The 27,705-nt window shown below is 46.8% G+C and overlaps 1 protein-coding gene across 3 annotated transcripts; it reads left to right on the forward strand.

The window, feature by feature from the left end:
* The first annotated feature begins 245 nt into the window (after window positions 1-245).
* LOC109767648 (nuclear pore complex protein NUP54) lies at window positions 246-27,359 on the forward strand. Of its 3 annotated transcripts, XM_020326381.4 has the most exons (9): window positions 246-777; window positions 866-919; window positions 1,011-1,070; window positions 1,174-1,284; window positions 26,121-26,186; window positions 26,262-26,348; window positions 26,458-26,559; window positions 26,637-26,786; window positions 26,871-27,359. In XM_020326381.4, exons 1-9 carry the CDS (start codon window positions 367-369, stop codon window positions 27,006-27,008), a joined length of 1,179 nt encoding a protein of 392 aa, XP_020181970.1. In that variant the 5' UTR covers window positions 246-366; the 3' UTR covers window positions 27,009-27,359. The 3 variants fall into 3 exon arrangements, with proteins under 3 accessions (XP_020181970.1, XP_020181971.1, XP_040254768.1); XM_020326382.4 differs by lacking the exon at window positions 1,011-1,070; XM_040398834.3 differs by lacking the exons at window positions 1,011-1,070; window positions 1,174-1,284.
* Window positions 27,360-27,705: the final 346 nt, after the last annotated feature.

A 27,705-nucleotide genomic window follows, 5' to 3' on the forward strand; every position in this document is an offset into this window, starting at 1 on the left:
GATGGATACCACAACCCTCCTAACCATTCAACTACTAGTTGATTTTAATAACATGTTTTTAGCTGTCAAATGTCAATAATATATTATTTTATTTGTCAGTATGATGTGTGTTAACTGACTTAAAAAAAGATGGGTGCTAGCTGAGATTTGCATTGTTCTCGATTAGCATATCTTTTTAGAGTCCGTGGCAAGTGGCAACGCACATGGATTTTACTAGTAAAAAATAAAATCTACGTTCCCATATAGCATTTCCTTTTTCTTTCCGCCCCTCCGCTCCGGTCGATCCGCTCCGCTGTCTCTCCCCGAGAAACCCTAAACCCCGTAACCCTCGCCGCCGGTGATCGCTGGTCCCCTGCGTCGGCCGCCATGTTCGGGACCCCCAACTCTCCTTCCCTCTTCGGGACGCCCTCTTCTACGCCCTCTTTCGGAACTCACTCCACTACCCCTGCCTTCGGCACCCCTTCCTCCACGCCGGCATTTGGCGCGCCGTCGTCCACCCCGGCCTTCGGAGTCCCTTCATCCACCCCTGCCTTCGGCGCACCCTCCTCTACGCCGTCGTTTTGGACGCCCACTTCGAGCCCGACGTTTGGCACGCCATCGTCGACCCCGGCGTTCGGAGCGCCGCCGTCGTCATCGCCGTCACCCTTTGGGTTCCAGCAGCAGGTGACTCCGTCCCCTTCGCCTTTTGGTTTCGGCGGCGGGGCTGGCGGGCAGATTACCACCCAGATGGCCCCAGTTGCGCCGCTGCCGCTCTCGCCCTCCGACCGCGACATTCAGGTCCGCAACCCTAGTAGAAATGTTGGCCCCTTTTTAATGGTTTGAGGAAGGAACGGTTCGAAAACTTGGTATTTTTAAGTTCTTATAGGCTATGGTGGATGCGTACAAGGAGGACCCAGGCAACCCTCGCTATGCTTTTAGGGTGAGATTCTCCTAGCAACTTTGGTATTTGTGTTGCAAAGATCCTGGTTAATGTGACTTCTTTTATGCTTTTCTGTCTGTTTTGATGGCAGCATCTATTGTTTAGCGTGACAGATCCTTCACAAAGGGTGAAGCCTGTAGCAGCATCTGATGTGCGTAGTTGGATAAATTAGTTCAATCCATGTTTTTGCCGTTCGTGGTGCTGTTCCTGGATATCATAACATGATCGTGTTAATTGTGGTCTTGTGAGTGTAGATCATGTGGGCAGAGGCGATGGGTAAGCTTGAGTGCATGGATAGTGCGGACAGGGAGAGGCTATGGCCTCAACTTGTGCAGGGGTTTAAAGATCTCTCCTGCCGGCTTAAGGTATACTAGCAACCATTATTGAAACTAGACACCTTTCATTGGATGTGACGAATTGTCCGTGACAAAGTACTGATTTTTACAGCCTCAATATGTAGGCATACTTCCGCATACATGTTGATAGCTGTAAAAAGTTGACCAAAAATGCTTATATATGAACTTTCTAACTCACCTTCGTTCAATATGTACTTGGAAATGTAGATGATAAATAACATAGTGCTCAATACAGGAGAGGATATCCATATTATTACTCTCATTGTTGGTAACATTAGTTTTTTCCTAACATACCATTTTACCTTGAAGAGCGATTACATGCCACACTTGGATGACACATCAAAATGGTTTTATGGTGTTGATTTGGTTTTTATGAAACGTCAAATATTTAAAGCAACACAGGTTTGTGGTGGAATAACTCCACTTTGCCCCTACCGAGTGTACAACACAAGTCTTGAAGGAACTACTTCAAAGTGTTGTGGTAGATATCGCTCAAGATGCAAATATAGGCCAATGTGGTAGCAGAAGTTCAGTCCAGAACTCTTAGAACACAAGGTCTAGTCCAAGATCTGATACGAGGCAAGCCGCAGGGCTGGCCGATCTTCATAATTGGAATTGGATTCATGGATGAACAATTGAACACAAAGAACAAGAGGAAACACACACAAGGCAAAAATGCACTACCAAGTACACACTCATAGCACAAAGTCAATACATGATGTGCAACTTAGATCCAACAAGCAAGCAATGGTAAAAGGCAAGACGAGGCTGTTCATCCCCAAATCTAAAAGAGATGGAGGTCTTGAGAAATAGTTCTTCCCCAACCCAAAGAGAGGAGGGCTGGCTTGTAATCATTGGGAATTCTTCTCCCAGATGGAGGTCTTGATCCCCTTAGGGGAAGGTAGATTGAGCAAACCTCTTTCAAGTTCTTAGTCTATACTTTGCTAACCTTTTAGCTTGTTTGTGACCAAAGGAGCTCTATGATCTTCTGGACTATTCATGACCTTAAAGAAAGTCTCCACTTTACATAGTCAATCAAGGCACACTTCAATATCAACACCGCATTAAAGTAGGGATCTCAACTTTCACCTTATTTCTTTCTCTTGCATATGTAGGGTTGGGTACTCTAGGATATGCATAGAGATCAGGTTCTTCAAGGCACTGACCTTCTTGAAGTACGCTAAACTGCACGTTGTTGTGGTACTCTTGCTCCAAGATTACCCCCATCTTCGTCGTCGAACATCTTCCTCTTGTAATGAATGGCATCTTAGAGTCCAGTTGTCTATCAAGCTTAATCTAGAAGTATCTAATGTGTGTCTGTGTGTGTGTGTCCTGGTAAAAGAATTTGTTTGCGGGAAGAGTCCAGTCATCTTGATGAGGGTATCCCAGTACCTCATGTTGTTCCCATGATGGAGGAGAGCCCAACTTCAGGACTCCTCCAAGTTAGAGGTGTGCCAAAGGGGGTGACCGAACCATGTACTTGGTCGGTTCCAGTTTTACTATTTTATTTCCAGGTCATGATATGGGCCACTTAGGATTTTTATTTTGTGTGTTTTAGTGTGGGCCTGTCCAACCGACTAGTTTTCTAGATGCCTATATAAGGAGGCCAGTGGCTAGGTTTAGAGGGGGTCAAATTTTTAGATCGAGTTTTGAACATTGTGTCCACGTGGTGAATCATCCCTCCGGGGACGGCGTTGCTGTTTATCAAATAAAGTGATGATTGCGTGAAGGTTCTTGTGTGATCAAGGATTATCGTGCCAAGGTTAGAGGCGTGTTATTCATCTTCACGTTGCTTGCTGGATTCGTTTTCTCATCTTTAGGTTGCGTGGATTGATCACGTGATTGGAAGGTTTGCTATCTAATTGTCTTGCGGTGAAAGATCGGGCAAAAACTATAGGATCATCACGTTGATCCTTATCATGTGGTATCAGATTACTGGGTTTGTCACCGCGAGTTCGTCTTATTGAAATTGATCTGCTGGTGTTTGCTATAGCACTCGTAGATTCCTGAGGCTTTGAAGATCTGCTGTGGATAGTTGTTGGTGCCGCCGAGGAGTTTGCACGTAGATTGAAGATTGGGTCTAATTGATTTCCGTTTCACTTGTGACAAGATCGATTTCCTCTGTTCTCGGAATACATACAGGCGCCAGAACTTATTTTTCCGATCGATCAGATTGGATCTGTTTCTCTTGTGCGTGCAGTCCAGGATCAAGCGAGGAAAAGATTCAAACGGAGCAGCTGGGTTTGCGCACGGATCTGATCAGTTTTTTTGGTGAGATCGGTTTGTTTGTTTTAGTGTTGGATAGGAATTGGTGGTTAGCGTATGTACGTGGGAAAGTCTGGTCCATAACAGAAAAGAAAGGAGTTTGCTTCAGATCAATCTATCCGCTTTTGGTGGAGCTTTTCGTGTGAGAAATAAAAAAAGGAACAAGATCAAGAGAGAGGTACAGATCGGATTGTTATTGGCTTTACGTCACTATTTTTTTGGCCCAGTTATTGTTGCAATTTTGTGTGAGGAAAGAACGATCGGCAAGTAGAGAAGCAGCCGTTTGGCGTTTGGATTAATCTGGTTAGTTGGACACACGTACGTATTAGTAGATCGGAAATTCTCTACCAACTCACGTTGGTTCCCTTGTACGTGAGTCTAATTAACAGAAAAAAATAGTGATTTTATTCTCTTTGCAAATTGGAAGATGCCTTCCACATGGTTTTCTCGGTTGGATGAGAAGTCTAAGAGCAACTCCAATGGGGTGACCCATTTCGTCCGCCCATGTCTGTTTGGGTCTGCGCGGACAAAAACGACTGCCCAACGCGCGGACCCATTTCCATTTTGCGTCTGCTTTGTGTCCGCACGGACCCATTTCGGTCTCAAATTTGGGTTGCATTTGGGTCCGTGGCGGACACAAAGCGGACGCTTTCTGCGTGCTCCTCGTCCGCTCCGTCCGCTGCATGCGAGATATGGCCTACTTGTCATAGGCTCACTTTTCTGTCCTCCTTTTCTCTGTACTGGCCCACCACCCACGCACCAGATCTCGTTCCGCGCTATGCTCCTTGCCGGCGCCCGGAGCTACTCCTCGCCGGCCCCCGGAGCTACTCCCCGCCCGTCCCCCGTCCCCTGCCGGAGCTACTCTGCCCGGGCCTTCGTGCATGCGAGCTAGCTAGCTGGCGTAGCAGCTACTCTGCCCGGGCCGTGCATGCAAGCGAGCTAGCTAGCTAGCCGGCCGCGTGCTAGCTAGCTGGCTAGCAGCAGCCTGCCGCGCCCGCCGTGCCGCGCCGCGCGCCACCGCCCTCGCCCTGCACCGCCGCGGCACGCGCCCCGCGCCACCGCGCTTGCCCTGCACCGCCGCGGCACGCGCCACCGCGCTCGCCCTACATCGCCGCCGCACGCGCCCCGCGCCCCGCTGCGCTCGCCCCGCGCCACCGCGCTCGCCCCGCTGCGCTCACCCTGCACCGCCGCCGCACGTGCCCCGCGCCACCGCGCTTGCCCTGCACCGTCGCGGCATGCGCCCCTCTGCGTTTGCCCCGGTAGCCCCGCTCGCCATGCACCGCCACGCTCGCGCCGCGTGGTGGCCGTGGTGCAGCTTCGGGACCCCCTCGCGCACGTCCAAACCGCGGGTACGGCGAGCTCGCGGGCACGGCGGCGGGCGCGGCAGGATGCCGAAGCGGGCGAGGCCGGATGCGGGCGTGCTGGCGGTTGGACGCGGGCGCGGCGTGGTAGCAGGTGAGCGCGGGGTGCGCAGGCGGCGGACGCGGCCAAGGCAGGATGCGGGCGCGGCGGCGAGCACGGCAGGAGCACAAGCGCGACTGCGGGCGCGTATGGAGCATGGCGAGCGCGGCGGCCCATCAGGTGTTTGTTGAAATGTCGGGACGTACATGTCCAAATGGGTCTGCACCCCGTTGGGCACATCAGCTGACCCAAATACAAAAGCGGACACGGATGTCCGTTTGGCCCACCCAAACGGACAAAAAGCGGACAAAATCCGTGTCCGTTTGGGTCTGCCCGTTGGAGTTGCCCTAAGGAGCTGGCTCGAACTGATATCGCTGATATACAACAGATCATTAAAGAGATGCAAGCGGAATTAAGAAAGCTCATTACAATTTTTCCCGCACATACTGTGCAGCCTTCGCACTTCTGCGAAGGTAATTTGCAAGGACACGTCTGTGGTTCAGATAGATGATGTCAACGAGGCAGCGACAACGCATACTGGTTCTAAGGAGGACAAGGCTGATGTTGACACGATTTTGATGGATGACGTTATACCATTGATTGGGCTGAATGTGCAACTCAAGCGGGTACATGGTGATGCTTGCATGACAGTTGATAGAGGCCAGCGTTGGAATTTATTTCAGACACAGTGCATGATCAAGGGCAAGTTGATGATTAACGGTGGTAGCTGTACCAATGGCATAAGCAAGGCAATGGTGGCATCTTTGGGGTTGTCCACTTGGTGTATTCCTGAACCTAAGCATCTAGAGTGGTTGAATAGCTGCGGTATGCTGAAGGTTACACATAAGGCGCGTGTGCCATTTACAGTTGGTGAGTATCCTAATGAGGTGGAATGCGATGTATTGCCATTGGAGGTGTGTGGATTGTTACTTGGGCGTCCATGGCAGTATGATCACAATGCTATCCATGCTGGGAGAGCAAATACATATACATTTTTTGCATGATGGCAAACAACGGACGTTGAAGCCTATGATAGATGATCATATCAAGTCGGATGTGGTGTTGGTGGTGCGCAAGGAGAAAGTGCACAAGGCCAAGCCAAAACAAAGGATAGTTGAGCTTCCGAAGGAGGAGCATGATGGGTGGAGTGTCAGTACTGATATTGTTTCAGCTGTGCCTGTCGATGACAAGCCAGTTGTGCCTGTTGGTGACAAGTCGGTTGATGCCAAGCCTCTTAGTGGTGAGATGACAAAGATTGCAGCTAGTCCTACACTTCCAATTTGTGTCGGCCAAGGTGTTCAGACAGATGATAGTTGTGCTGCTCGTGTCTCGGTGCTTATGGAGGAGCGGGTAGTAGACCGCATGTTTGTTGGACCAGTTGGGGGGAGATTTGTTGGAGCAGCTACGCGTATGCACACAGGCAAAGATGGATGTGTTCGTCAATTGTGTGGCCCGGGCATTGCTCCTATTTTGCAGGGTTGTACAAAGAAGTTCCACGTTCAGCGACAACGAGCTCCATCGACAGTGGAGAAGAAGCTGTTGGCGCCTAAGTCCAAGCTTATGTGTCGACGGAAGGTGGTGCCACCGGCGGTGACAAGTATAGGTAGCCGAGAGGGAGGAGGTGGTGTGGCAGGTCAGCGAGACTTGCAGATGGCGGCGAAGCGTGCCATTGTTGCTGATTTGATGCCACTCATTAGAGAAGACCCTCCAGCGTTGAGGACAACGCCTTCTCAACGGGGGGAGGATGATGAGGGCATCCCAGTACCTCATGTTGTTCCCATGAAGGAGGAGGTGAAGCCCAACTTCAGGACTCCTTCAAGTTAGAGGTGTGCCAAAGGGGGTGACTGAACCATGTACTTGGTCGGTTCTAGTTTTATCTATTTTATTTTCGGGTCATGATATGGGCCACTTAGGATTTTTATTTTGTGTGTTTCGGTGTGGGCCTGTCCAACCGACTAGTTTTCTAGATGCCTATATAAGGAGGCCAGTGGCTAGGTTTAGAGGGGGTCAAATTTTTAGATCGAGTTTTGAACATTGTGTCCACGTGGTGAATCATCCCTCCGGGGACGGCGCTGCTGTTTATCAAATAAAGTGATGATTGCATGAAGGTCCTTGTGTGATCAATGATTATCGTGCCAAGGTTAGAGGCGTGTTATTCATCTTCATGTTGCTTGCTGGATTTGTTTCCTCATCTTCAGGTTGCATGGATTGATCACGTGATTAGAGGTTTGCTATCTAATTGTCTTGCGGTGAAAGATCGGGCAAAAACTATAGGATCATCACGTTGATCCTTATCACATCTCCTAGATGAAAGCTGTCTCTTAGATGGACCCATCTAGAAGTAGGTGTGTTGAAGTACTTAAAGGGTCCATATAAGCATGTATCCCCATTGTAAGGAGGGAAGCAATGAATATCTAGTTTCTACCTATGCTTCTCTTCTACCTTAGTAATTCTCCAATCTTTCCCCACTACCCCTATACTGTACGACGGCGCCTACATGGCGACGAACCTCTTGTCCTCCGAGTATACCACCCTACAACATCTGGGGTCAGCGCCAGAGCCCATGGTTGACGATGTGCCTGAAAGAAAGATCAATTCTAATGATGAAGTCTTGGCAGCGCATAGCTGAGCGACAAATTCACCAAGGAGTTTGCATCGCTGGATCTGCGAGTCAAGGCACTTGAGGAGAGGTCAGGTGTGCCGGGAGGAGGCGATGGCATCTTGTAGCGCCCTCCATCCTTACCCTTCCTGAACGGCAACAAATCAGCAGATTTGGCCGCCAACCTAGTGACGACACAAACGCGGACGGGAACTTGGTGCTCTCGGGTTCCCGTGCACCCTATATGCGCAAAAAATTTAGTAATTCAAAAAAAGTTCAAAAAAAATCCAAATCTTTTTTGGAATCAAATCAAACATGATTAGGTATTGTACTCATATAAAAAGTTTGGACAAGAAATGATTCCTATTGACTTCCGGGCAAAAAAGACAAGTTTATGACGACAATATAGCGTGAATAGTACTTGTATATAGCGTTTTTTGCTGAATCTTCGACCCAGGATACAACGAAAGTCTTTATTTGACAAATCTTTTTATACGACTACAGTATTTGATCATGTTGGATACCAAAATAGTTTTGAGATTTTTTGAACTTCTTTTGAATTACTATTTTTTTTCGCATATAGGGTGCGCTGGTACCCAGGTTCTCCTATGTATTTTCCACAATCTTGGCACAACACCAAGTGCCATGCTCCCAGACATCATCACATCATCGCACGAGATGCAAGGCTTACGGATAGTGCCTCCCAATTCACAGACATGATTTTTGTTTCCACTGCAACAAATGCCACCTAGGCCCCTCAAGTCTGGTGTCCCACATGTTCCTCCATCGGTGGTTCATGTTGCTAACACCGAGAATACGACAAATTGGATTTTCTATAATTTAGTGGTGAGGATGACCCGCTGGTTTGGTTGAACCGGTGAGCAACTTTTAGGGGCAAAGCATCGAAGGAGCGGTGCCAACTACAATTTCGTCCTCCTATTCGGACCAATCCACTAGGAGAACTTGCGCGCTTCAAACAGATGGGATCTGTTGCAAAATACATAGAGGTTTCAAGCACTACTTTGTCGTGTTGACCCCCTCTCAATGCCGCAGCAGGTTCAACTTTTCACGTCCAGGTTGATTGATCTACTACGAGTCAATGTGGAACTTCATAACCCTTCTGGCCTACAAGTGGCCATGAGCCTAGCATGTGTGTATGAATAACGAGCAACCATCATAGCTACGGCCTCCAATGACAAGTCATCCATGCCTATCGAACAATAACAAGATATGGAATGCTAAAGCTCCTTTGGGGAAGAACACACGTCCACCGATTGCCAAGTGCAGAGATGGCAGAAAGAAGGGAAAACAGATTGTATTTCAAATTGCGATGAAAGGTTCTCAAGAGGCCGTCGTCGCCCACGCCTTTTTTGCCTTGAAGTAAATGATGGCGACGACGAGGAAGATCCGCCATGAACTACAGCTGGATGACGAGTTGTATCTGCAAGGGGGGAGTAATGTTGTGTCATCTTAGAGTCCAGTTGTCTTCAAGCTAGTCTAGAAGAATCCAGGGTGTGTGCGTCCTGGTAGAAGAATCTGTTTGTGGGAAGACCTCTAGTTATCTCCGTGATGAACCCAACCTAGTCTAGAAGTATCCAGGGTGTATGTGTCCTAGTAGAAGACTCTATTTGTGGGCAGTCTAGTTGTCTCTTAGATGGATCCAGCCTAGTCTAGAAGTATCCAGGGTTTGTTGAAGTACCTAAAGGGTGTATATAAGGATGTATCCCCCTTGTACGGAGGCAAGCAATGAAATACCTAGTTCCTATCTATTGTTCTCTTCTACCCCTCTAATTCTCCAATCTTTCCCCACTACCCTCCTACTTTACCACGACGCCTACACGGCGGCAACCCTTGTGTTCTCTGAGTATCCCACCCTGCAACCTCCGTAGCCGACGTTAGCTACAACATTTTCATTGGCAACATGTGGAACATCCTTTCTTATCATCTCAACTAGCTAATCAAATCTCCGCTAGGATCCTCATGTAGTGTTTTAGTGTGTTGTTGTTACGCTGCATCCATCCTCTTCTCCCGTTGCTCCATCACTTGCTACAACTCACTTTCAAAGAGGACACCGAGAACTACTATTGATCAACAAGGCTCTGGTATCACCTCAAGTAGCACAAGGTTGTGGAGGAACAACTCCACCTTGCTGCTGCAGAGTGTACAACACTATTGGTGAAGGAACTACTTCAACGTGCCGAGCTGAATATCGCTCGATGCAAATATTGGTGATATGGCAGCATATGGGTTCAGTTCAAAACTAAGAACACAAGATCTAGTCCATTATTTTATATAAAAACACCAAGCTGAAGTAGGTAGCGGGTGTTACGAACTAAGCTTCTTGTATTGAATGAGGCCAACAACTAGTACATATACCCAAGAGGGAAATAAGCAAAGAAGCCTCTACGCAATATGGCAACTACACACAAAACACAACCCTGTTCTAACACCCCCTCCCCCCTCATACTCAAGGGGGATCTTGGACACCGAGTTTGGACAGGAAGAAGCTGTGTTGTGACCATGTCTGACCTTCTGTCAAAAAAGCAGCAAGCTGAAGCTTCGAGGGCACATACTTTTGGGCCACCTACCACTCTTGCTCTTGCACCTGAGGACGCATGTAGGAGGCATCAACACAGACGTGCTTGGTGAGCTCATGCTTCACATGATCACGGGTAATGCTGAGCGCCCCAGTGTTATCAAAGAGCAAAGGGGTCGGTGCAGTTGTGGAAACACCAAAGTCCTGAAGAAGACAACGTAGCCAAGTGATCTCTGCATTCACGGACGCCATAACTCGCAGCTCAGCCTCAACATTGGAGCGAGATACACCAGTCTGCTTCTTGATAGAGAGAGGAGCCAAGAAAAACACAATAGTTTTGAGAGAGAGAGAGAGCGGCGATCATTGTGGCCCAGATCGCGTCACAGCAGGTCTGAAGCTAAAGAGAGCTGGAGCAAGGGAAGGATAAGTAGTGTCACATTCCAACGAAGATAACAAAGAACAAGAAGATGGCTGTAGTGAAGTTGAGTGGGAGCATAGACAAACAGACTCATAATGTGCACAACTCAAGAAATGTGAGGGTGAATGATGCCTAGATAGACAAGGCTCCCGACAAGATGATGGTAGTGAGCGGGATCCGCAAGGGGTTCACCCTCAATAGGACGAAGATGAAGACCAAACTCCATAGGAGTGTCAACCGTGCACTGATCAGTGAGGCGGAAGATCTTGGAATAAGTGCCTTCAGGGAAGAAATGATCTCAAGTCCTAGAAAGTAGTGAAGAGAACCCAAATCAGGCATCAAGAATTGCTCATTTAGGCGGCTCTTGACAAAATCAATGAATTGCTCATTTAGGCGGCTCTTGACAAATTCAATGAATTGGTGGTCATCCCTTGTGATAATCATGTCATCAACACAAAGTAGCAAAAGAGTGCGAGCATGAGAAGTGTGAATAAACAAAGTAGGATCATGAGCACTAGCAGAGAGTCCAGTCCCTGTGATGGCGTCGGAGGAACGTCGAAACATGCACAAGGAGCTTGTTTCAGCCCGTAAAGAGAGCACCAAAGGCAACAAACAGTGCCATTGGAGAGAGTATATCCAGGAGGCGGCTGCATATGGACCACTTCTCACAGCTCACCTTTTAGGAATGCATTCTTGACATCCAATTGAGAGATGGACCACTACCGAACAACTGCAACAACCAAAAGAGCGTGAAGAGTGGTCATCTGAGCAACATGAGCAAAGGTCTCATCATAGTCATGACCATACTCCTGCTGGAAGCCACACATAACAAGACGAGCTTTGTAGTGCTCGAGAGAATCATCTGAACTTGTCTTAACCTTGTAGACCCTTTGCAAGTGATGGGTCTAATGCCTGTAGGCAGTGGTACAAGGCCCCAAGTGCCTCTCCGCAGCCGCCTCGTGATACGACTCAACAATAGTGGTAGCAACAACAACATAGGAGGTTGGAGAGTGGCAATCACTCGGATTATACTGAGGAGCAAGGGGGAGTAGGTGACCCTGAAGGAACGGGACCCAACGAGGAAGGAGTGGAAGGGAAGGTGGTGCATCAGAGGGAGAAGGGTGTTGAGCACGATGGGAGTAGACAAATGGAAAAGGAGAGAGAGTGAATGACTCAACCCGGGTAGGAGAGTCAGGAACAGAAACCTCATCCTGTGTAAGCTGAAGCTCATGAGCAGACGAAGGAATAGTCTCTTTGGTGGCAGTAGAAGAATGACAAGGGTAGAGGTGGCGAGACTTGTCAGAAGTGACATCTTTGGAGATCCCCAGTCTTTGAGCAATAGGGTTTGACAACGGTAACCCTTGTGCTCTAAATTGTAGCCAAGGAAAACACATTCAACATATTGAGGGCACCCCCCAAAAGGCATATAGCACTATAATTAGCTGGACCATCACCTAGATGATCAACCGGTATCCCCCTGAGAGCAGAAAACTGAATATTAATGATATAAACAACATTAGAGACAGCTTCAGCCCAAAAGTGTGTGTGTGTGTGTGGGGGGGGGGGGGGGGGGGCAACAGAAGATAGTCTCAAGGATGTGGCGATGTTTGCGTTCAGCCACCCCATTTCGAGCATGGGCGCCTGGATAGGAATACTGAGGAAGGGTGCCCTGTTCTGCAAGAAAACCACGAAGCTCACAAGATAGGTACTTGCCAGCCGAATTCGTGCGAAAAACTCGAACGGAGGATTCATACTGAATGCGAACCATGGTAGCGGAAAACTTGTAACTTTGAAGCACTTGACTACGAGATGACATCAAGTAGATCCAAGTGGTGAGAAAATCATCGATGAAGATTATATAATAGTTGTGAATCCCTTTCGAAACAAAGGGGGCAGGACCCCGTACATCAGAGTGAACAAGTTGAAAAGGTCACTGAGAAACAAAATTACTAGAGGGATAGGGGAGTTGTATCTGCTTGCCAAGCTTAAACCCATACAATTTAGTGAACTATCATTGGAGACAGACCCAGAACCCCACTCCTAACCAAAGAAGACAAGCGAGAGCCACAAATGTACCTTGTCGATGATGCCACTGAGCGAAGGATGTGGTGGTAGTGGCAGCTGAAGCAAAAGGGGTGGTTATGTCCGACTGGCTAGAGGACGCAGCAGAAGGAAGGCACAACCAGTCGAGCTCCCAAAGGTGTGGAGAGTCGTACCACCGGGGATTGATCCCAACCAGAGTCCCCGTACGATGATCTTGAACACATCAAGAGTCAGAATCCTGAATAACACGACAACCCAAGTTAGTAAAGTTGACCAACAGACAGAGGTTTTGCATAGTCATTTAGGAACATAAGAAACAACAAGGAATGAAAGAAGATGCAAAAAGAATCTCTCATGTTGCAAGAGGAAGAGAAGTGCCATCCTCTATCTTAAGGGGAAGTGGAGAGGGCACAAAGTTGACCACACAAAGGTTATGTATGTGTGGTGTCATGTTGAAGGAGGCCCCAGAATCAAGAATCCAGGGCAAAGATGTACCTGACGAAGGGTGTGGCGGTGGACTAGATGTTTGACCAGCAGAACCTGAGGGTGGTGCAGAAGCCGCAAGGTGGCGCAGCAAGGTGAGCATCTCCTGGTGAACCTTCTCAAGGGAGCCCTCACGAGAATCAGAGGAGCGTCCCGAGTCCTTGTGAGGACGGCCACGACCCTGTCTCTTCCTCTTAATGCACTCCATGATCATGTGACCATCCTGCTTCCAGTAGGTGCTAAAGGCTCTATTGGAGGCTGCTGCCACCGGTGTAGGAGAAACAAAATTGAGAAGGTCACTGAGAAACAACAGAAGATAGTCTCAAGGATGTGGTGATGTTTGCGTTCAGCCACCCCATTTCGAGCATGGGCGCCTCGATAGGAATACCGAGGAAGGGTGCCCTGTTCAGCAAGAAAACCACGAAGCTCACGAGATAGGTACTCGCCAGCCGAATCCGTGCGAAAAACTCGAACGGAGGATTCATACTGAATGCGAACCATGGTAGCGGAAGACTTGTAACTTTGAAGCACTTGACTACGAGATGACATCAAGTAGATCCAAGTGTGGTGAGAAAATCATCGATGAAGATCATATAATATTTGTGAATCCCTTTCGAAACAAAGGGGGCAGGACCCCATACATCAGGGTGAACAAGTTGAAAAGGTCACTGAGAAACAAAATTACTAGAGGGATAGGGGAGTTGTATCTGCTTGCCAAGCTTAAACCCATACAATTTAGTGAACTATCATTGGAGACATACCCAGAACCCCACTCCTAACCAAAGAAGACAAGCGAGAGCCACAAATGTGACCTTGTCGATGATGCCACTGAGCGAAGGATGTGGTGGTGGTGGCAGCTGAAGCAAAAGGGGTGGTTATGTCCGACTGGCTAGAGGACGCAGCAGAAGGAAGGCGCAACCAGTCGAGCTCCCAAAGATGTGGAGAGTCGTACCACTGGGGATCGATCCCAACCAGAGTCCCCGTACGATGATCTTGAACACATCAAGAGTCAGAATCCTTAATAACACGACAACCCAAATATTCGCACACGAACACGTTACCGTGTACCTCCAACGCCGAGGGTGATGCACCGCAGCTCACGTCGAAGGAGACCCGTCCGGAAGCGCGGTACGCAAGCAATCCGGCGGGCGCTTTTGAGCACCCGAAACCCCACGCGCTCGGGAAGGACCCCGTCTGGACGTGCGGCGGCTATGGGCTGCCCTAGGTCGGTTCGCCCGCCCCTAGAGCCTCGAGGATCGCTGCCCTTCAAAACGAAGAACGAACGAAGAACGAGAGAGAAAGAACAAGGGGGAGATATAAAACTAGGGTAAAAAGTAGATGTGTTTTGCGATTGTGTGTTGTTGTTCAATCGGCCGTCACCCCTCGTCTATATAAGAGGCGGATGGACTTCCCGTACAAGAAAAGGACTTGCCTTGTCGTCCAAATCATCAAAATCTAGCCAAATTCGGACTTTTCACGACTTCCGGCCCGGATGTCCGGCTCTAGGCCCGGATGATCCGGCCTAGCCCAGTTTTCTGACAGCAGCTTACTGTTTTGGCTCTAGAATGCACATACGACCATGGATTTGGACGTTTTTTATATCAAAATCAACCGTCTCGACGAGACGCACAACTTTCATGTTGAACACTTTTCGATCCGTGGCCATCTTGAAGGTGTTTCGGGCCGTTTTCTGTCTGCAGCAGAAAAACTTGTCCGGACGTTCGGACGATTGCCCAGATTGTCCGGCCTTTACCCGGATCATCCGGGACTTGACCCAGATCATCCGGCTTCAACTTTTAGCTTCTGTTGTTTGGGTCAATTTTTCGTCCCCCGGCCGGATGATCTGGACCCGGCCAGATGATCCGGCCATACAGTGCTGCAGCACACAGTTTTGACTGTAACTTTTGCTTACAACCTCGGATTAAGACGATCTTTATACCAAAATCGTCCGTTTCGACGAGACGAAGAACTTTCATGAAGAAATTTTTTCCATCCGAGGCCGTCTTAATAATGTTCCATACCATTTTCTAATCTGATGTCAACATGGGTAACTCCAAAATTGCCATATCTTTTGCACTTGAGCTCCGTTTTGGTCCATCTTCATATTTATTTCGATCATCTTGAAGAGGGCCATCAATTGATGACATGAACTCATAATTTTAACCTCATATCATTATAGCCTCAAGTCACTCTTTGCGATCATGCCATTTTCGAGCGTCAACACATGCCCCCCTGTTTTTCGGCAAAGCTAGCGTGCCGAAAAATATCTTGAACACGTTGGTCTAAGGACGATGTCAACACTCCATCGGCCATTTATATGCGCTTAGGGCGATAATTTCTATACCGGCCATGTTTATGCTTAGGGCGATAATTCTATATCGGCCCTTGATTTTAACTTCTTGTTTACATCATACCTTGGAACCGATTACCACCAATCGGCTTTAAAGAGATGGGAATGAACCCGTTCCTCGTAGCACTAAGGAAATCAAACTCCGAGAGGTCACGCCCTGTTAAGCAAGTAACATCAGGATGATTCCAATTCACCGATGCATCGGTCAAAGCAACACAAGCCGAATTATCCGCGTGAATGACTTCTACCTCGTCATCGACCCATTGTATTAAAAATTGATGCATGGTAGATGGCACACATTGGTTAGCATGAACCCAATCGCGGCCTAATATAACATAATAGCACCTCGGCGATGAAGAATGTGGTGGCCAAAGTTTTGCTTCCCATGGTGAGTTCCATGCACATCACACCTTTGGCCTCTGTCTTTTCTTTATCCTCAAACCCATTAAGTACCATATTGGTCTTCATCAATGCATCATCATCTAACCCCAACTTCTTGAAGACCGACTAGGGCATAAGATTTACCACAGCACCACCATCAACGAGCATCCTAGCAACTGGCGATCCGTTAATATGACCTTTGAGGTACAATGGCTTCAAGTGTTTCACCGGTTCTTTTGGCTTCTCGAAGATAGCGTTCTTAGGACCAAAATCCAGTTGGGCTACCTCCCCTTCTTCACCTATAGCACGAAACTCGGCAAGTAAGTAATACACCATATTAATATCCATACCTTCCCGAACCGGCGTAGATTTGTAATCCACCATTTCATCTTCATCTCCCAATGTGTATATTGGGCTTAAAATTTCCTCAATTGAAGGGGATGTTTCAGGTGGTGTGGACGATGTAATAGGGGTTGCATCATCCTCTTTTGGTGGTGAATGTGTTGCTGTAGCTAATGTAGTATCTGCGTTTTCTTTTTGTTTAGGCCTCCACACTTGTTTTGTGAGTGCCATGGGCCGAATTTCACTTAACAATTCGTCCCTTTGCCTCTCCTCTGTGCTCTACCTTCTCGTGGTTCCTCATGCGTTGTAATATCCTTTTCATGGTCTTGGTTAAACCGGGAGGACACCACTCAGGTTGAGTATATTTGGGATCCCTTGGTTTGGCCTTGCTTGTGCTCGCCTCATGATCACTAACCATGGAACCCTGCTGAACAATAACAATATCACCATTAGAAGTAGCCAGATTACCAACAGCTGGCTTTTCGATCTCCTTTTGCTTGTCGCATTCTGAAATTTCCGCATTAGATGACTTAACACGCCACACTTTTTTATTGGCCTTACTTGGAGAAATTTTTGTTGGCCGATTAGCACCATAGCTCAAACGGCCTTGTGTGGGACAATAAAGCCTCTCGCGAGCAGGCCTTCTAGGTGCTGCCCACCCCATAGGGAAAGCATAAGGAGCCATTGGGGGCTGCCCCCATCCTCCACTGAAGCCTCTCATGTAATATGGCGCATAGGAGGGTTGTGACATCAATGGTGTCGGTGCCCATGACCCATATGGCCTTGCATATTGTCGAAACTCTTGCTCTGGAGGCAATCTTGAACGCTTTGAATGTGATGGCCGATTAGAGCTAGAACCGGCCGCTTGACTTGCATATTTGGATAGCAACATATCAAAAGTTGGCCTGATTCGCTTGCGCTTAGCTTTGCTCTTTTCCCACTTGCAAACTTCTGAATTCTTGGGCTTGATAAATTTAACATGAGTATCTTCTTGTACTTGTGGTTGCCCCCCGAGTGAAGGATTTTTTATGGTGATCTTCAATATTTCTTTGCCATCGGGTTGCTTATCAAGCACAACCTCTCGTCCCAATACTTTGTCGCCCTCCTTGCCTTTCCTGGGTTCACCAATAACAACATTATCTTTGTTAGCAGATTCGGCTATGCTAGGCCGAATCAACATTTTCTTTCCCTCCAAGTCCATGGTGTTTATCGGCAAGGGTTGTTTATCAACTTGCATCTCAGCAAAATTCAATCGTCCGTCATTAATGGCCGATTGTATCTGTCGTCGGAAAACATTGCAATCGTTAGTAGCATGAGAAAATGAATTATGGTACTTGCAATAAGCACGCCGTTTCAGCTCCTCAAACGGCGGTATGGTGTGTGATATTCTAATCATCTTATCTTGCAAGAGAGCATCAAATATTTTATCACACTTTGATATATCAAAAGTAAACCTCATCTGCTCATCACGATTCTTGCGAATCGGCTTAAGAGCATTGCACATATAGGGTTTGGCCTTTGAGGACCAAACAAATTCAGTAGTATAGACATCAACCTCATCGTCCGAATTATCATCATCGTGTTCAACCATATGCATTCTAGGACGATCGGTTGTAGACCTATGGACCTCTTTACTTTGACTCTCTTGGGCCAAAGCTTTTTGTAAGACTTGATTAATGCTCGAAAACTCATAACTTTCTAGCCTCTCTTTAATGTGAGTTTTCAAACCATTAAGAACAAGATCTGCCAAGTCTCTCTCAGTTATCACTAAGCTATAACATCGGTTTTTTATATCTCTAAACCTCTTGACATAATCGGTGACCGATTCATCATGTTTCTGCCTAACCGATGTAAGATGTGACAACTTTAGCTCATTATCGCCGCTATAAAAGTGATCATGAAACTTTTGCTCTAACTGCGACCATAAGAGAATCGAGCCATGTGGTAAAGCAGCAAACCATGAAAATGCGGTACCAGTTAAAGATAATGGAAATAAACGCACTTTCAATTCTTCTATGGAACCTGCTTCACCCAACTGTGCTAGATACTGACTCACATGCTCCCAAGTTGTTTTCATACCCTCACCACTAAATTTAACAAAATCAGGAACCTTATAACCTTGAGGGTAAGAAATTGCATCGAAGTGTTCAGGATAAGGCTTTTGGTACACACGACTCTCTACTTTCGGCTCGTCTCCGAAAGTTTCTAGAAACATCTTATGCAAATCCTCCCTTAATTTAGCTAAAATTGGATCCTGAGTACTAGCTATGACATAGGAGATGAAGATGTTTGTGGCAATGACATAGGAGCAACCTGAGTACTAGCTATTGGTGCAACTTGTGGGATGGGCGCCGAACCATAATTCGGCAGAAGACCAAACATGCTTGCGCCTATGGGTGGTGTGACAAAGTGATTCGGCGTTGACGCCGAATTGGGCACACTCATAATAGGATTAGGGTATGTAGGTGCAGCCACAAGCTGGTTGGTTTGACTAGGGTAAAAATTCAACGGCATACTATATTGTTGTTGTATAGGAGGTGCCGATGAAATAGGTAAAGTTGGACTAGGGTTTTCAGATATACCAACAGTACCACTAGATGATGGAGGCATATTTTTCTGAGCATTAGCACTAGCCACAAAAGAATTGTATGCCATCACATTACCCTTACTAACAAGACTTTCAATCACAGCCACTTGCTCTGGAGAAAAAACTTTACTCACAGTGATTACATCTTGTTCGTCGATGAGGGGAGGAAAATTGATGTTTCCAACCGGAGTGATGTTGCCTTGACGGTCCTTCTTGAAACTTGAAAGAAACACTTCCAAATCCTCCTCCTCGCGCTTCTTCTTGAGCGCCTCAAAATCCTCTTCACGCTGCTTCTTGCGCGCTTCGTAGGCTTGGCGATGTTCATCCGATAGTTCATCAAGACCGGGCTTAATGATGTTATCGGCGTCAACTTCTGAGGGCTTGGGGAGATTAGACATGGTTGATGATGATTCTTGATCTTTCGTCCCCAGCGGAGTCGCCAAAAAGTGTATTCGCACACGAACACGTCACCGTGTACCTCCAACGCCGAGGGTGATGCACCGCAGCTCACGTCGAAGGAGACCCGTCCGGAAGCGCGGTACGCAAGCAATCCGGCGGGCGCTTTTGAGCACCCGAAACCCCACGCGCCCGGGAGGGACCCCGTCTGGACGCGCGGCGGCTATGGGCTGCCCTAGGTCGGTTCGCCCGCCCCTAGAGCCTCGAGGATCGCTGCCCTTCAAAACGAAGAACGAACGAAGAACGAGAGAGAAAGAACAAGGGAGAGATATAAAACTAGGGTAAAAAGTAGATGTGTTTTGCGATTGTGTGTTGTTGTTCAATCGGCCGTCACCCCTCGTCTATATAAGAGGCGGATGGACTTCCCGTACAAGAAAAGGACTTGCCTTGTCGTCCAAATCATCAAAATCTAGCCAAATTCGGACTTTTCACGACTTCCGGCCCGGATGTCCGGCTCTAGGCCCGGATGATCCGGCCTAGCCCAGTTTTCTGACAGCAGCTTACTGTTTTGGCTCTAGAATGCACATACGACCATGGATTTGGACGTTTTTTATATCAAAATCAACCGTCTTGACGAGACGCACAACTTTCATGTTGAACACTTATCGATCCGAGGCCATCTTGGAGGTGTTTCGGGCCGTTTTCTAAAGTCTGCAGCAGAAAAACTTGTCCGGACGTCCGGACGATTGCCCGGATTGTCCGGCCTTTACCCGGATCATCCGGGACTTGACCCAGATCATCCGGCTTCAACTTTTAGCTTCTGTTGTTTGGGTCAATTTTTCGTCCCCCGGCCGGATGATCTGGACCCCGGTCCGGATGATCCGGCCATACAGTGCTGCAGCACACAGTTTTGATTGTAACTTTTGCATACGACCTTGGATTAAGACGATCTTTATACCAAAATCGTCCATTTCGACGAGACGAAGAACTTTCATGAATTTTTTTTTCCATCCGAGGCCGTCTTAATAACGTTCCATACCATTTTCTAATCTGATGTCAACACGGGTAACTCCAAAATCGCCATATCTTTTGCACTTGAGCTCCGTTTTGGTCCATCTTCATATTTATTTCGATCATCTTGAAGAGGGCCATCAATTGGTGACATGAACTCATAATTTTAACCTCATATCATTATAGCCTCAAGTCACTCTTTGCGATCATGCCATTTTCGAGCGTCAACACCAAGTTAGTAAAGTTGACCAACAGACAGAGGTTTTGCATAGTCATTTAGGAACATAAGAAACAACAAGGAATGAAAGAAGATACAAAAAGAATCTCTCATGTTGCAAGAGGAAGAGAAGTGCCATCCTCTATCTGAAGGGGAAGTGGAGAGGGCACAAAGTTGACCACACAAAGGTTATGTATGTGTGGTGTCATGTTGAAGGAGGCCCCAGAATCAAGAATCCAGGGCAAAGATGTACCTGACGAAGGGTGTGGCGGTGGACTAGATGTTTGACCAGCAGAACCTGAGGGTGGTGCAGAAGCCGCAAGGTGGCGCAGCAAGGTGAGCATCTCCTGGTGAACCTTCTCAAGGGAGCCCTCACGAGAATCAGAGGAGCGTCCCGAGTCCTTGTGAGGACGGCCACGACCCTGTCTCTTCCTCTTAATGCACTCCATGATCATGTGACCATCCTGCTTCCAGTAGGTGCTAAAGGCTCTATTGGAGGCTGCTGCCACCGGTGTAGGAGAAACAAAATTGAGAAGGTCACTGAGAAACAACAGAAGATAGTCTCAAGGATGTGGTGATGTTTGCGTTCAGCCACCCCATTTCGAGCATGGGCGCCTCGATAGGAATACCGAGGAAGGGTGCCCTGTTCAGCAAGAAAACCACGAAGCTCACGAGATAGGTACTCGCCAGCCGAATCCGTGCGAAAAACTCGAACGGAGGATTCATACTGAATGCGAACCATGGTAGCGGAAGACTTGTAACTTTGAAGCACTTGACTACGAGATGACATCAAGTAGATCCAAGTGTGGTGAGAAAATCATCGATGAAGATCATATAATATTTGTGAATCCCTTTCGAAACAAAGGGGGCAGGACCCCATACATCAGGGTGAACAAGTTGAAAAGGTCACTGAGAAACAAAATTACTAGAGGGATAGGGGAGTTGTATCTGCTTGCCAAGCTTAAACCCATACAATTTAGTGAACTATCATTGGAGACATACCCAGAACCCCACTCCTAACCAAAGAAGACAAGCGAGAGCCACAAATGTGACCTTGTCGATGATGCCACTGAGCGAAGGATGTGGTGGTGGTGGCAGCTGAAGCAAAAGGGGTGGTTATGTCCGACTGGCTAGAGGACGCAGCAGAAGGAAGGCGCAACCAGTCGAGCTCCCAAAGATGTGGAGAGTCGTACCACCGGGGATCGATCCCAACCAAAGTCCCCGTACAATGATCTTGAACACATCAAGAGTCAGAATCCTGAATAACACGGCAACCCAAGTTAGTAAAGTTGACCAACAGACAGAGGTTTTGCATAGTCATTTAGGAACATAAGAAACAACAAGGAATGAAAGAAGATGCAAAAAGAATCTCTCATGTTGCAAGAGGAAGAGAAGTGCCATCCTCTATCTGAAGGGGAAGTGGAGAGGGCACAAAGTTGACCACACAAAGGTCATGTATGTGTGGTGTCATGTTGAAGGAGGCCCAAGAATCAAGAATCCAGGGCAAAGATGTACCTGACGAATAGTGTGGTGGTGGACCAGACGTTTGACCAGCAGAACCTGAGGATGGTGCAGAAGCAGCAAGGTGGCGCAGCAAGGTGAGCATCTCCTGGTGAACCTTCTCAAGGGAGCCCTCATGAGAAACAGAGGAGCCTCCTGAGTCCTTGTGAGGACGGCCACGACCCTGTCTCTTCCTCTTAATGCACTCCATGATCATGTGACCATCCTGCTTCCAGTAGGTGCTGAAGGCTCTATTGGAGGCTGCTGCCACCGGTGTAGGAGAAGGCCCACCTTGCAGCGGTGGTGTAGTGCGGGCAGCCAGGACTGCTGAAGAGGACGGCAACAAGCCCGTGCTGTGTAGATGCAGCTCCTCAGAGCGCACCTCAGCAAGGCCCTCCATAGTAGAGAGCCGAGGGTGGCATGCCAACAGCGGAGCACGACTCTGCTTGAACTCCAGTCGGAGGCAAGTGTGGAAGTCGTAGAGGTGACAAACCTCCAGCTTTAGTAGTTACTCTTGACGAACAACAAAGAGATACATGGCATCCCTAGTAGATTTGTAGCGACGGCGATGGCGCTCCCACATCTGATACACAGTGATAAGGGCCACCACATCCATGGTGAGATCGACATCCATGCTGTTCACCAAGATGAGGCTCGAGCATCATCATTTGTCCATTGCATGTACAGGTGGAGTTGATTCTAGTACTCTTCAGTGGCCTCCTTAAAGGCATCGAGCACCTCACGTTGCTTGGTATTATCCGCATCAACATTGAAGACCACCTCAGCCGGAGGAGTGGGTAGCAGAGGATAGGGCAGAAAACCTGTGAGGCGCTCCTAGACCAGCTGGCCCCTCATGTGCAGCTTCGTGTGCTGCACCCAGTCCCCGTAGTTCTGTCCGTCGAAGATAGCAGGACATCAGGGGACTGGGACAGCTCCGGTGGTGGTGGAGGGGGTGCCATTCTAGCAGGTCTTGAAACAGCTGTGACCTGGACCGCCAAGGGCTTGATGACGACAAGTAGAGGTTAAGGCGGCTGGCGGCGCCTGACGGGAAGGACAGTGCCAGGGCCTAGAATGGCATCGACCTGGCCAGAGGCATCCTTGGCCTAGAAGGAAGAGGGGATGCTCGATGGAGAGAGGGATGGTGGTGGCGACCAGAGGCGGCGGTTGGGTACCTAACCCTAACAAGGCCAACAGCCGGTACATATAACACAAGAGGGAAATCAGTGAAGAAGTTCCTATACAATATGGTAACTACACACACAGCACAATTCTTTTCTAACAGTTGGTACATAGGTTGGATACAAACTAGAGGTGAGCACCTCTATTTATAGGTCTTTGGGAAGCCTTCACATCTCAACTTCTACTTATAGCTAGAAGACTATAGAACATTACTTAAGGTTCAACTTCTACTCATAGCTAGAAGACTCTCATTATCCTCATATGATAGGAAAACAAATACAACAACACCTCTCCAACCACATGAAGCTTGGTGGATGCGGTGTCCTCTAATCAGGATTGACATCATACACGTGCCCTCTAGAGGCTTCATTGTAATTTTCTTTTTCTTCAGGCATGTGACTTTGTGTGATTTTGTTGTAACTCTGTGGGCTTTTGACCACTCCCATATACAAAATATTAGGATGGACGTTTAGGAAACAACTACTACAACAACCTATGACTTAAGGATCAGCTTATCTAAAATGGATTAGAAGTGTGTAGAATAATTCAAAATTGATTTGACTTCTGATTTTCTTTATTGTTCTTCATCAGTATGGTTGCTTTTCGTACTTGTTCTTTTGATGAATTTTGCAATTTATTTGATGCAACATTAGTGTTCATCAACTATCAATACAGCAATACCCAAAGGTTTATCATTTAAGACCTTGAAAAATTACAGATGTGGACTTCACAGTAGGTTTACGATTTTGAATAATAAAATTCTGCAAAATTACAAAAGGATAGCAAGTTGTTGTTTTTACCTTAAGTCTATAAAATTGTTGTTTTTTAAGTCTTGTATACCAAAATATGACCATTTGAGAATAACAACAACAACGACGAAGCCTTTAGTCCCAAACAAGTTGGGGTAGGCTAGAGGTGAAACCCATCAGATCTTGCGACCAACTCATGGTTCTGGCACATGGATAGCAAGTTTCCACGCACCCCTGTCCATAGCTAGTTCTTTGGTGATACTCCAGTCCTTCAAATCTCTCTTTACGGACTCGTTCCATGTCAAATTCGGTCTACCCTGATCTCTCTTGACATTACCCGCACGCTTTAGTCGTCTGCTATGCACTGGAGCTTCTGGAAGCCTGCGCTGAATATGCCCAAACCATCTCAGACGATGTTGGACAAGCTTCCCTTCAATTGGTGCTACCCCAACTCTATCTCGTATATCATCATTCCGGACTCGATCCTTCCTCGTGTGGCCACACATCCACCTCAACATGCACATCTTCGCCACACCTAACTGTTGAACATGTCGCCTTTTAGTCGGCCAACACTCAGCGCCATACAACATTGCGGGTCGAACCATCGTCCTGTAGAACTTGCCTTTTAGCTTTTGTGGCACTCGTCACAGAGAATGCCAGAAGCCTGGCGCCACTTCATCCATCCGGCTTTGATGCGATGATTCACATCTTCATCAATATCTCCATCCTTCAACAACATTGACCCCAAATCTCGAAAGGTGTCCTTTTGAGGCACCACCTGTCCACCCAGGCTAACCTCCTCCTCGCGCCTAGTAGTACTGAAACCGCACCTCATGTACTCAGTTTTAGTTCTACTAAGCCTAAAACCTTTTGATTCCAAGGTTTGTCTCCATAACTCTAACTTCCTATTGACCCCAGTCCGACTATCGTCAACTAGCACCACATCATCTGCAAAGAGCATACACCATGGGATATCTCCTTGTATATCCCTTGTGACCTCATCCATCACCAAGGCAAAAAGATAAGGGCTCAAAGCTGACCCCATTTGAGAATAATAAATTCTGCAAAATTACAAAAGCTTACTTAAGTCTGTAAAATTGTTATTTTTTCCGTCTTGTATACCAAAATACGAGATGTAGAGTGAAGAGTATCTAAAATGGAACTCAAGAAAAGAAAGAATTCCATTTATTTTGATGTTATCCATCTCTGTGGTACCCTCCTTGCTCTATGAAGACCTTACAGCAGAGTGGAATACTCAGCATGGGATGCATCTTCCACATTTTGCATGCATACGTATTTTGAGAACCTTTCTGGGCATTCGTTTATCAAATTTGAATGTCATTTATGGTATTGTCAGAATTGAATAACGATGCCTTTATTGTGTACAAAGAAGTATAGTTGGTATGCATATTATTATAACATGTGCTTTTAAAAGATGGAACATAGCGCATTTGCTGCTCCGATGAATGACATGCTCACATACTGATCTTTGTAAGTGCATGACCTATGTCCTTGCAAAGTTTCAAAAGTAAACTTAATCCTGCTGAATTTCTGCTTACCTTAGTTGCTTACTGCCCCACGTCGTATGTTTCCTGTTCCTTCCTCATATAGGGTCCATTTGGTTTTCGGGATGAAGAGGGATGTGTTTCGATCATCCAAGTTTTCGACTCTCATACACCCGTTTGGTTATGAGTACTGGGTGGATGATGAACCTGCCAGGCTGAGGGAATATTACCTCCAACCAAAATGTCCTGTCTGAACAATTTGTAATATTATTTACCTAACAGCAGTAGTTGAACAATTTGTTGGTTGTCTTGATTGTTTGCTGTACTTAAGGCCAGTTCTGTTTTCTTAGCAGCCATAACGCAGCTATTACTTGTACGCCCTCCATTTTTATATACAAGGCCACTTCGTTTTCGTGTCAAACTTTGACTTATAATTTTGGTCAAGAAAATATGGGTTGTATGTCATAACAAATATATCATCGGAAAGTCTTTCAAATGTGCATCCAATGGCATATAACTCTCATTTTGTTGATAAATTAATGGTCAAAGTTAGACATAAAATATGAAGTGGCCTTGTATTAGTAGATGGAGGGAGTATGTTTTTTCTAGTACGTATCCAGGGCTCCAGGCATACAAGGAAATGTCGCCATGCAACTCAGACAGATGTAATGTGTGGGTTACAGTGTGGTCATTCATGTTTTGCTCGTGGGATTCTACCCCCCCCCCCCCCCCCCCCCCCCCCCCCCCCCTCCCCCCAAATTTATGTCCCTTTTTTCCGTGTGTTCCAACGAAAAAAGTTAGTACTCTTCACAGTAATATTGTTTGCCGGGTTGTTGACATTTGACAAGATCTGTTTACTATAGCCCTTTTTCCTTCTGTGCAGCTCCAAGATGAAGTTCTTGTTTCAGATACTGAAAGATTGAGCATGACCCACTCCAATGTTAAGAAGGTATAATCATATCGTGGCATTTTCATTTATTTGTCCAGGAATCAATATCTTGCATAAAAAAAGACTCAACTGTAGCTGCAAAGACATTTCCAAGCTGACACATATCCCTGGATCCAACGGTTGAAGCATCAAGAGCTTGTTATTGAGAGGCGCCTCCTAAGGGTGATATTTCTTCTCCTTTTTTCATAACTAAAAATGCGCATAGGAAATGCAAATTCATTATTCATGTCTTGTATCTGACCATTATATATTTTTTGAACTCCTGATAAAGATCATGAGAATAGTGGAGGCTTTGGAAAACCGGGGTTTCCGTGTTCCGTTAATGAAAGAGGAAGCCGATTTATATGAAAGATTGGTTGCTATAATAAAGCAGGTTAGCTCTTTTACCTGTCTATTAGTTCTGCATTTGGTTGATTATGGATTTTGATTATTTGAATCTTCTGTAAACAGATAAAAGGAACCGGCGGTGATCTATCGAAGAGAGCTTATAATCTTCTTTCAACCTCACGTGTTCTTGCAAGCGCCGGCTGCGCTAGTGGTCCCATCTATATTCCGAGTTCAACCAAAGTCGATAAGCAGAATGTTACCGAGCTTCTTGAGGTAAGGGCAGGTTTTAATCTTTGTCTGTCCATTTTTATGGCCTGGTATTCTGTCAAGTTGAGAATTTTTAACTGCACAAAATAGGCATTGCAACAGCAGACCGAAGCAGTTGCGAAGTTAGGCAACGTATTAAAAAGGGATACCAGGGACGTGGAAATTGTACTTTCGGAAGACACGGATATGGAAGAAGACAGTTCCGAGAGAAGGGCATTTAAGATGTAAAACTGAAGCATGGTCTCCATTTTAGGTACCTATAAGCAGAGGAAGATCCGTCTTATCATCAAGGGCCGGAGCCTCCAGCCGATGGGATTGTGTTGTCTGGAGTCTAGATGAACTTTGATCTTAACTGTTGCTGTCGTCAAGCCAAAATGTGAAATCAATTTGAGCATCTGTCTTAACCATGCTCCTCGGATAGTTGAGAGAATTCCTCACTTGGCGCTTTCTTGAATTTGCTTTCCTATTCTGCTGCCCAAAATAAGAATTTCTTCCCTATTTGACACTAAGTGCAAATTTTCTTCCTATGTGACACTTTTCGTCCATTTTGACAAGTGAAGGTCTCAGGTGACATGAAAAGACCATTTTTCCCATATATTGTTATATAACGCTAAAAGAATAGACCGCTGGTTTGACTGAACCGGTTTACCGTCTCTTTGAGCCTTGATTGGGTTGGACTCTTCGAGAAGGGCCACTACGTGGGGCTGCTGGCCTGCTGCTCTTGTTGTGCTGGCAGCCCGGCACAGAGGCGGCTGAGACTGCCCATAGTGGGAGTAACTTCAACAGTAACAAGGCTGAGAATGGTAATTTCAACAGTAACATAAGGTCGAATAAGGTCTAACTCAGTAAATTTATTTATGTGGTAATGATCTAATGAAGAGAGATGATTTGACTAACATAGTTAGTTACTCACTATGAGTAATAT

Source organism: Aegilops tauschii, chromosome 2 (assembly GCF_002575655.3).
Source record: "Aegilops tauschii subsp. strangulata cultivar AL8/78 chromosome 2, Aet v6.0, whole genome shotgun sequence".
NCBI lineage: Eukaryota > Viridiplantae > Streptophyta > Magnoliopsida > Poales > Poaceae > Aegilops > Aegilops tauschii.

What these genes read in the sequence shown, in the direction of transcription:
- LOC109767648 (XM_020326381.4), top strand. Translation starts at nt 367, where the DNA reads ATGTTCGGGACCCCCAACTCTCCTTCCCTCTTCGGGACGCCCTCTTCT. An exon ending in AGCCTGTAGCAGCATCTGAT is followed by an intron (nt 1,071 to 1,173) that starts GTGCGTAGTTGG and finishes TTGTGAGTGTAG; the next exon opens with ATCATGTGGGCAGAGGCGAT. An exon ending in ATGTTACCGAGCTTCTTGAG is followed by an intron (nt 26,787 to 26,870) that starts GTAAGGGCAGGT and finishes TGCACAAAATAG; the next exon opens with GCATTGCAACAGCAGACCGA.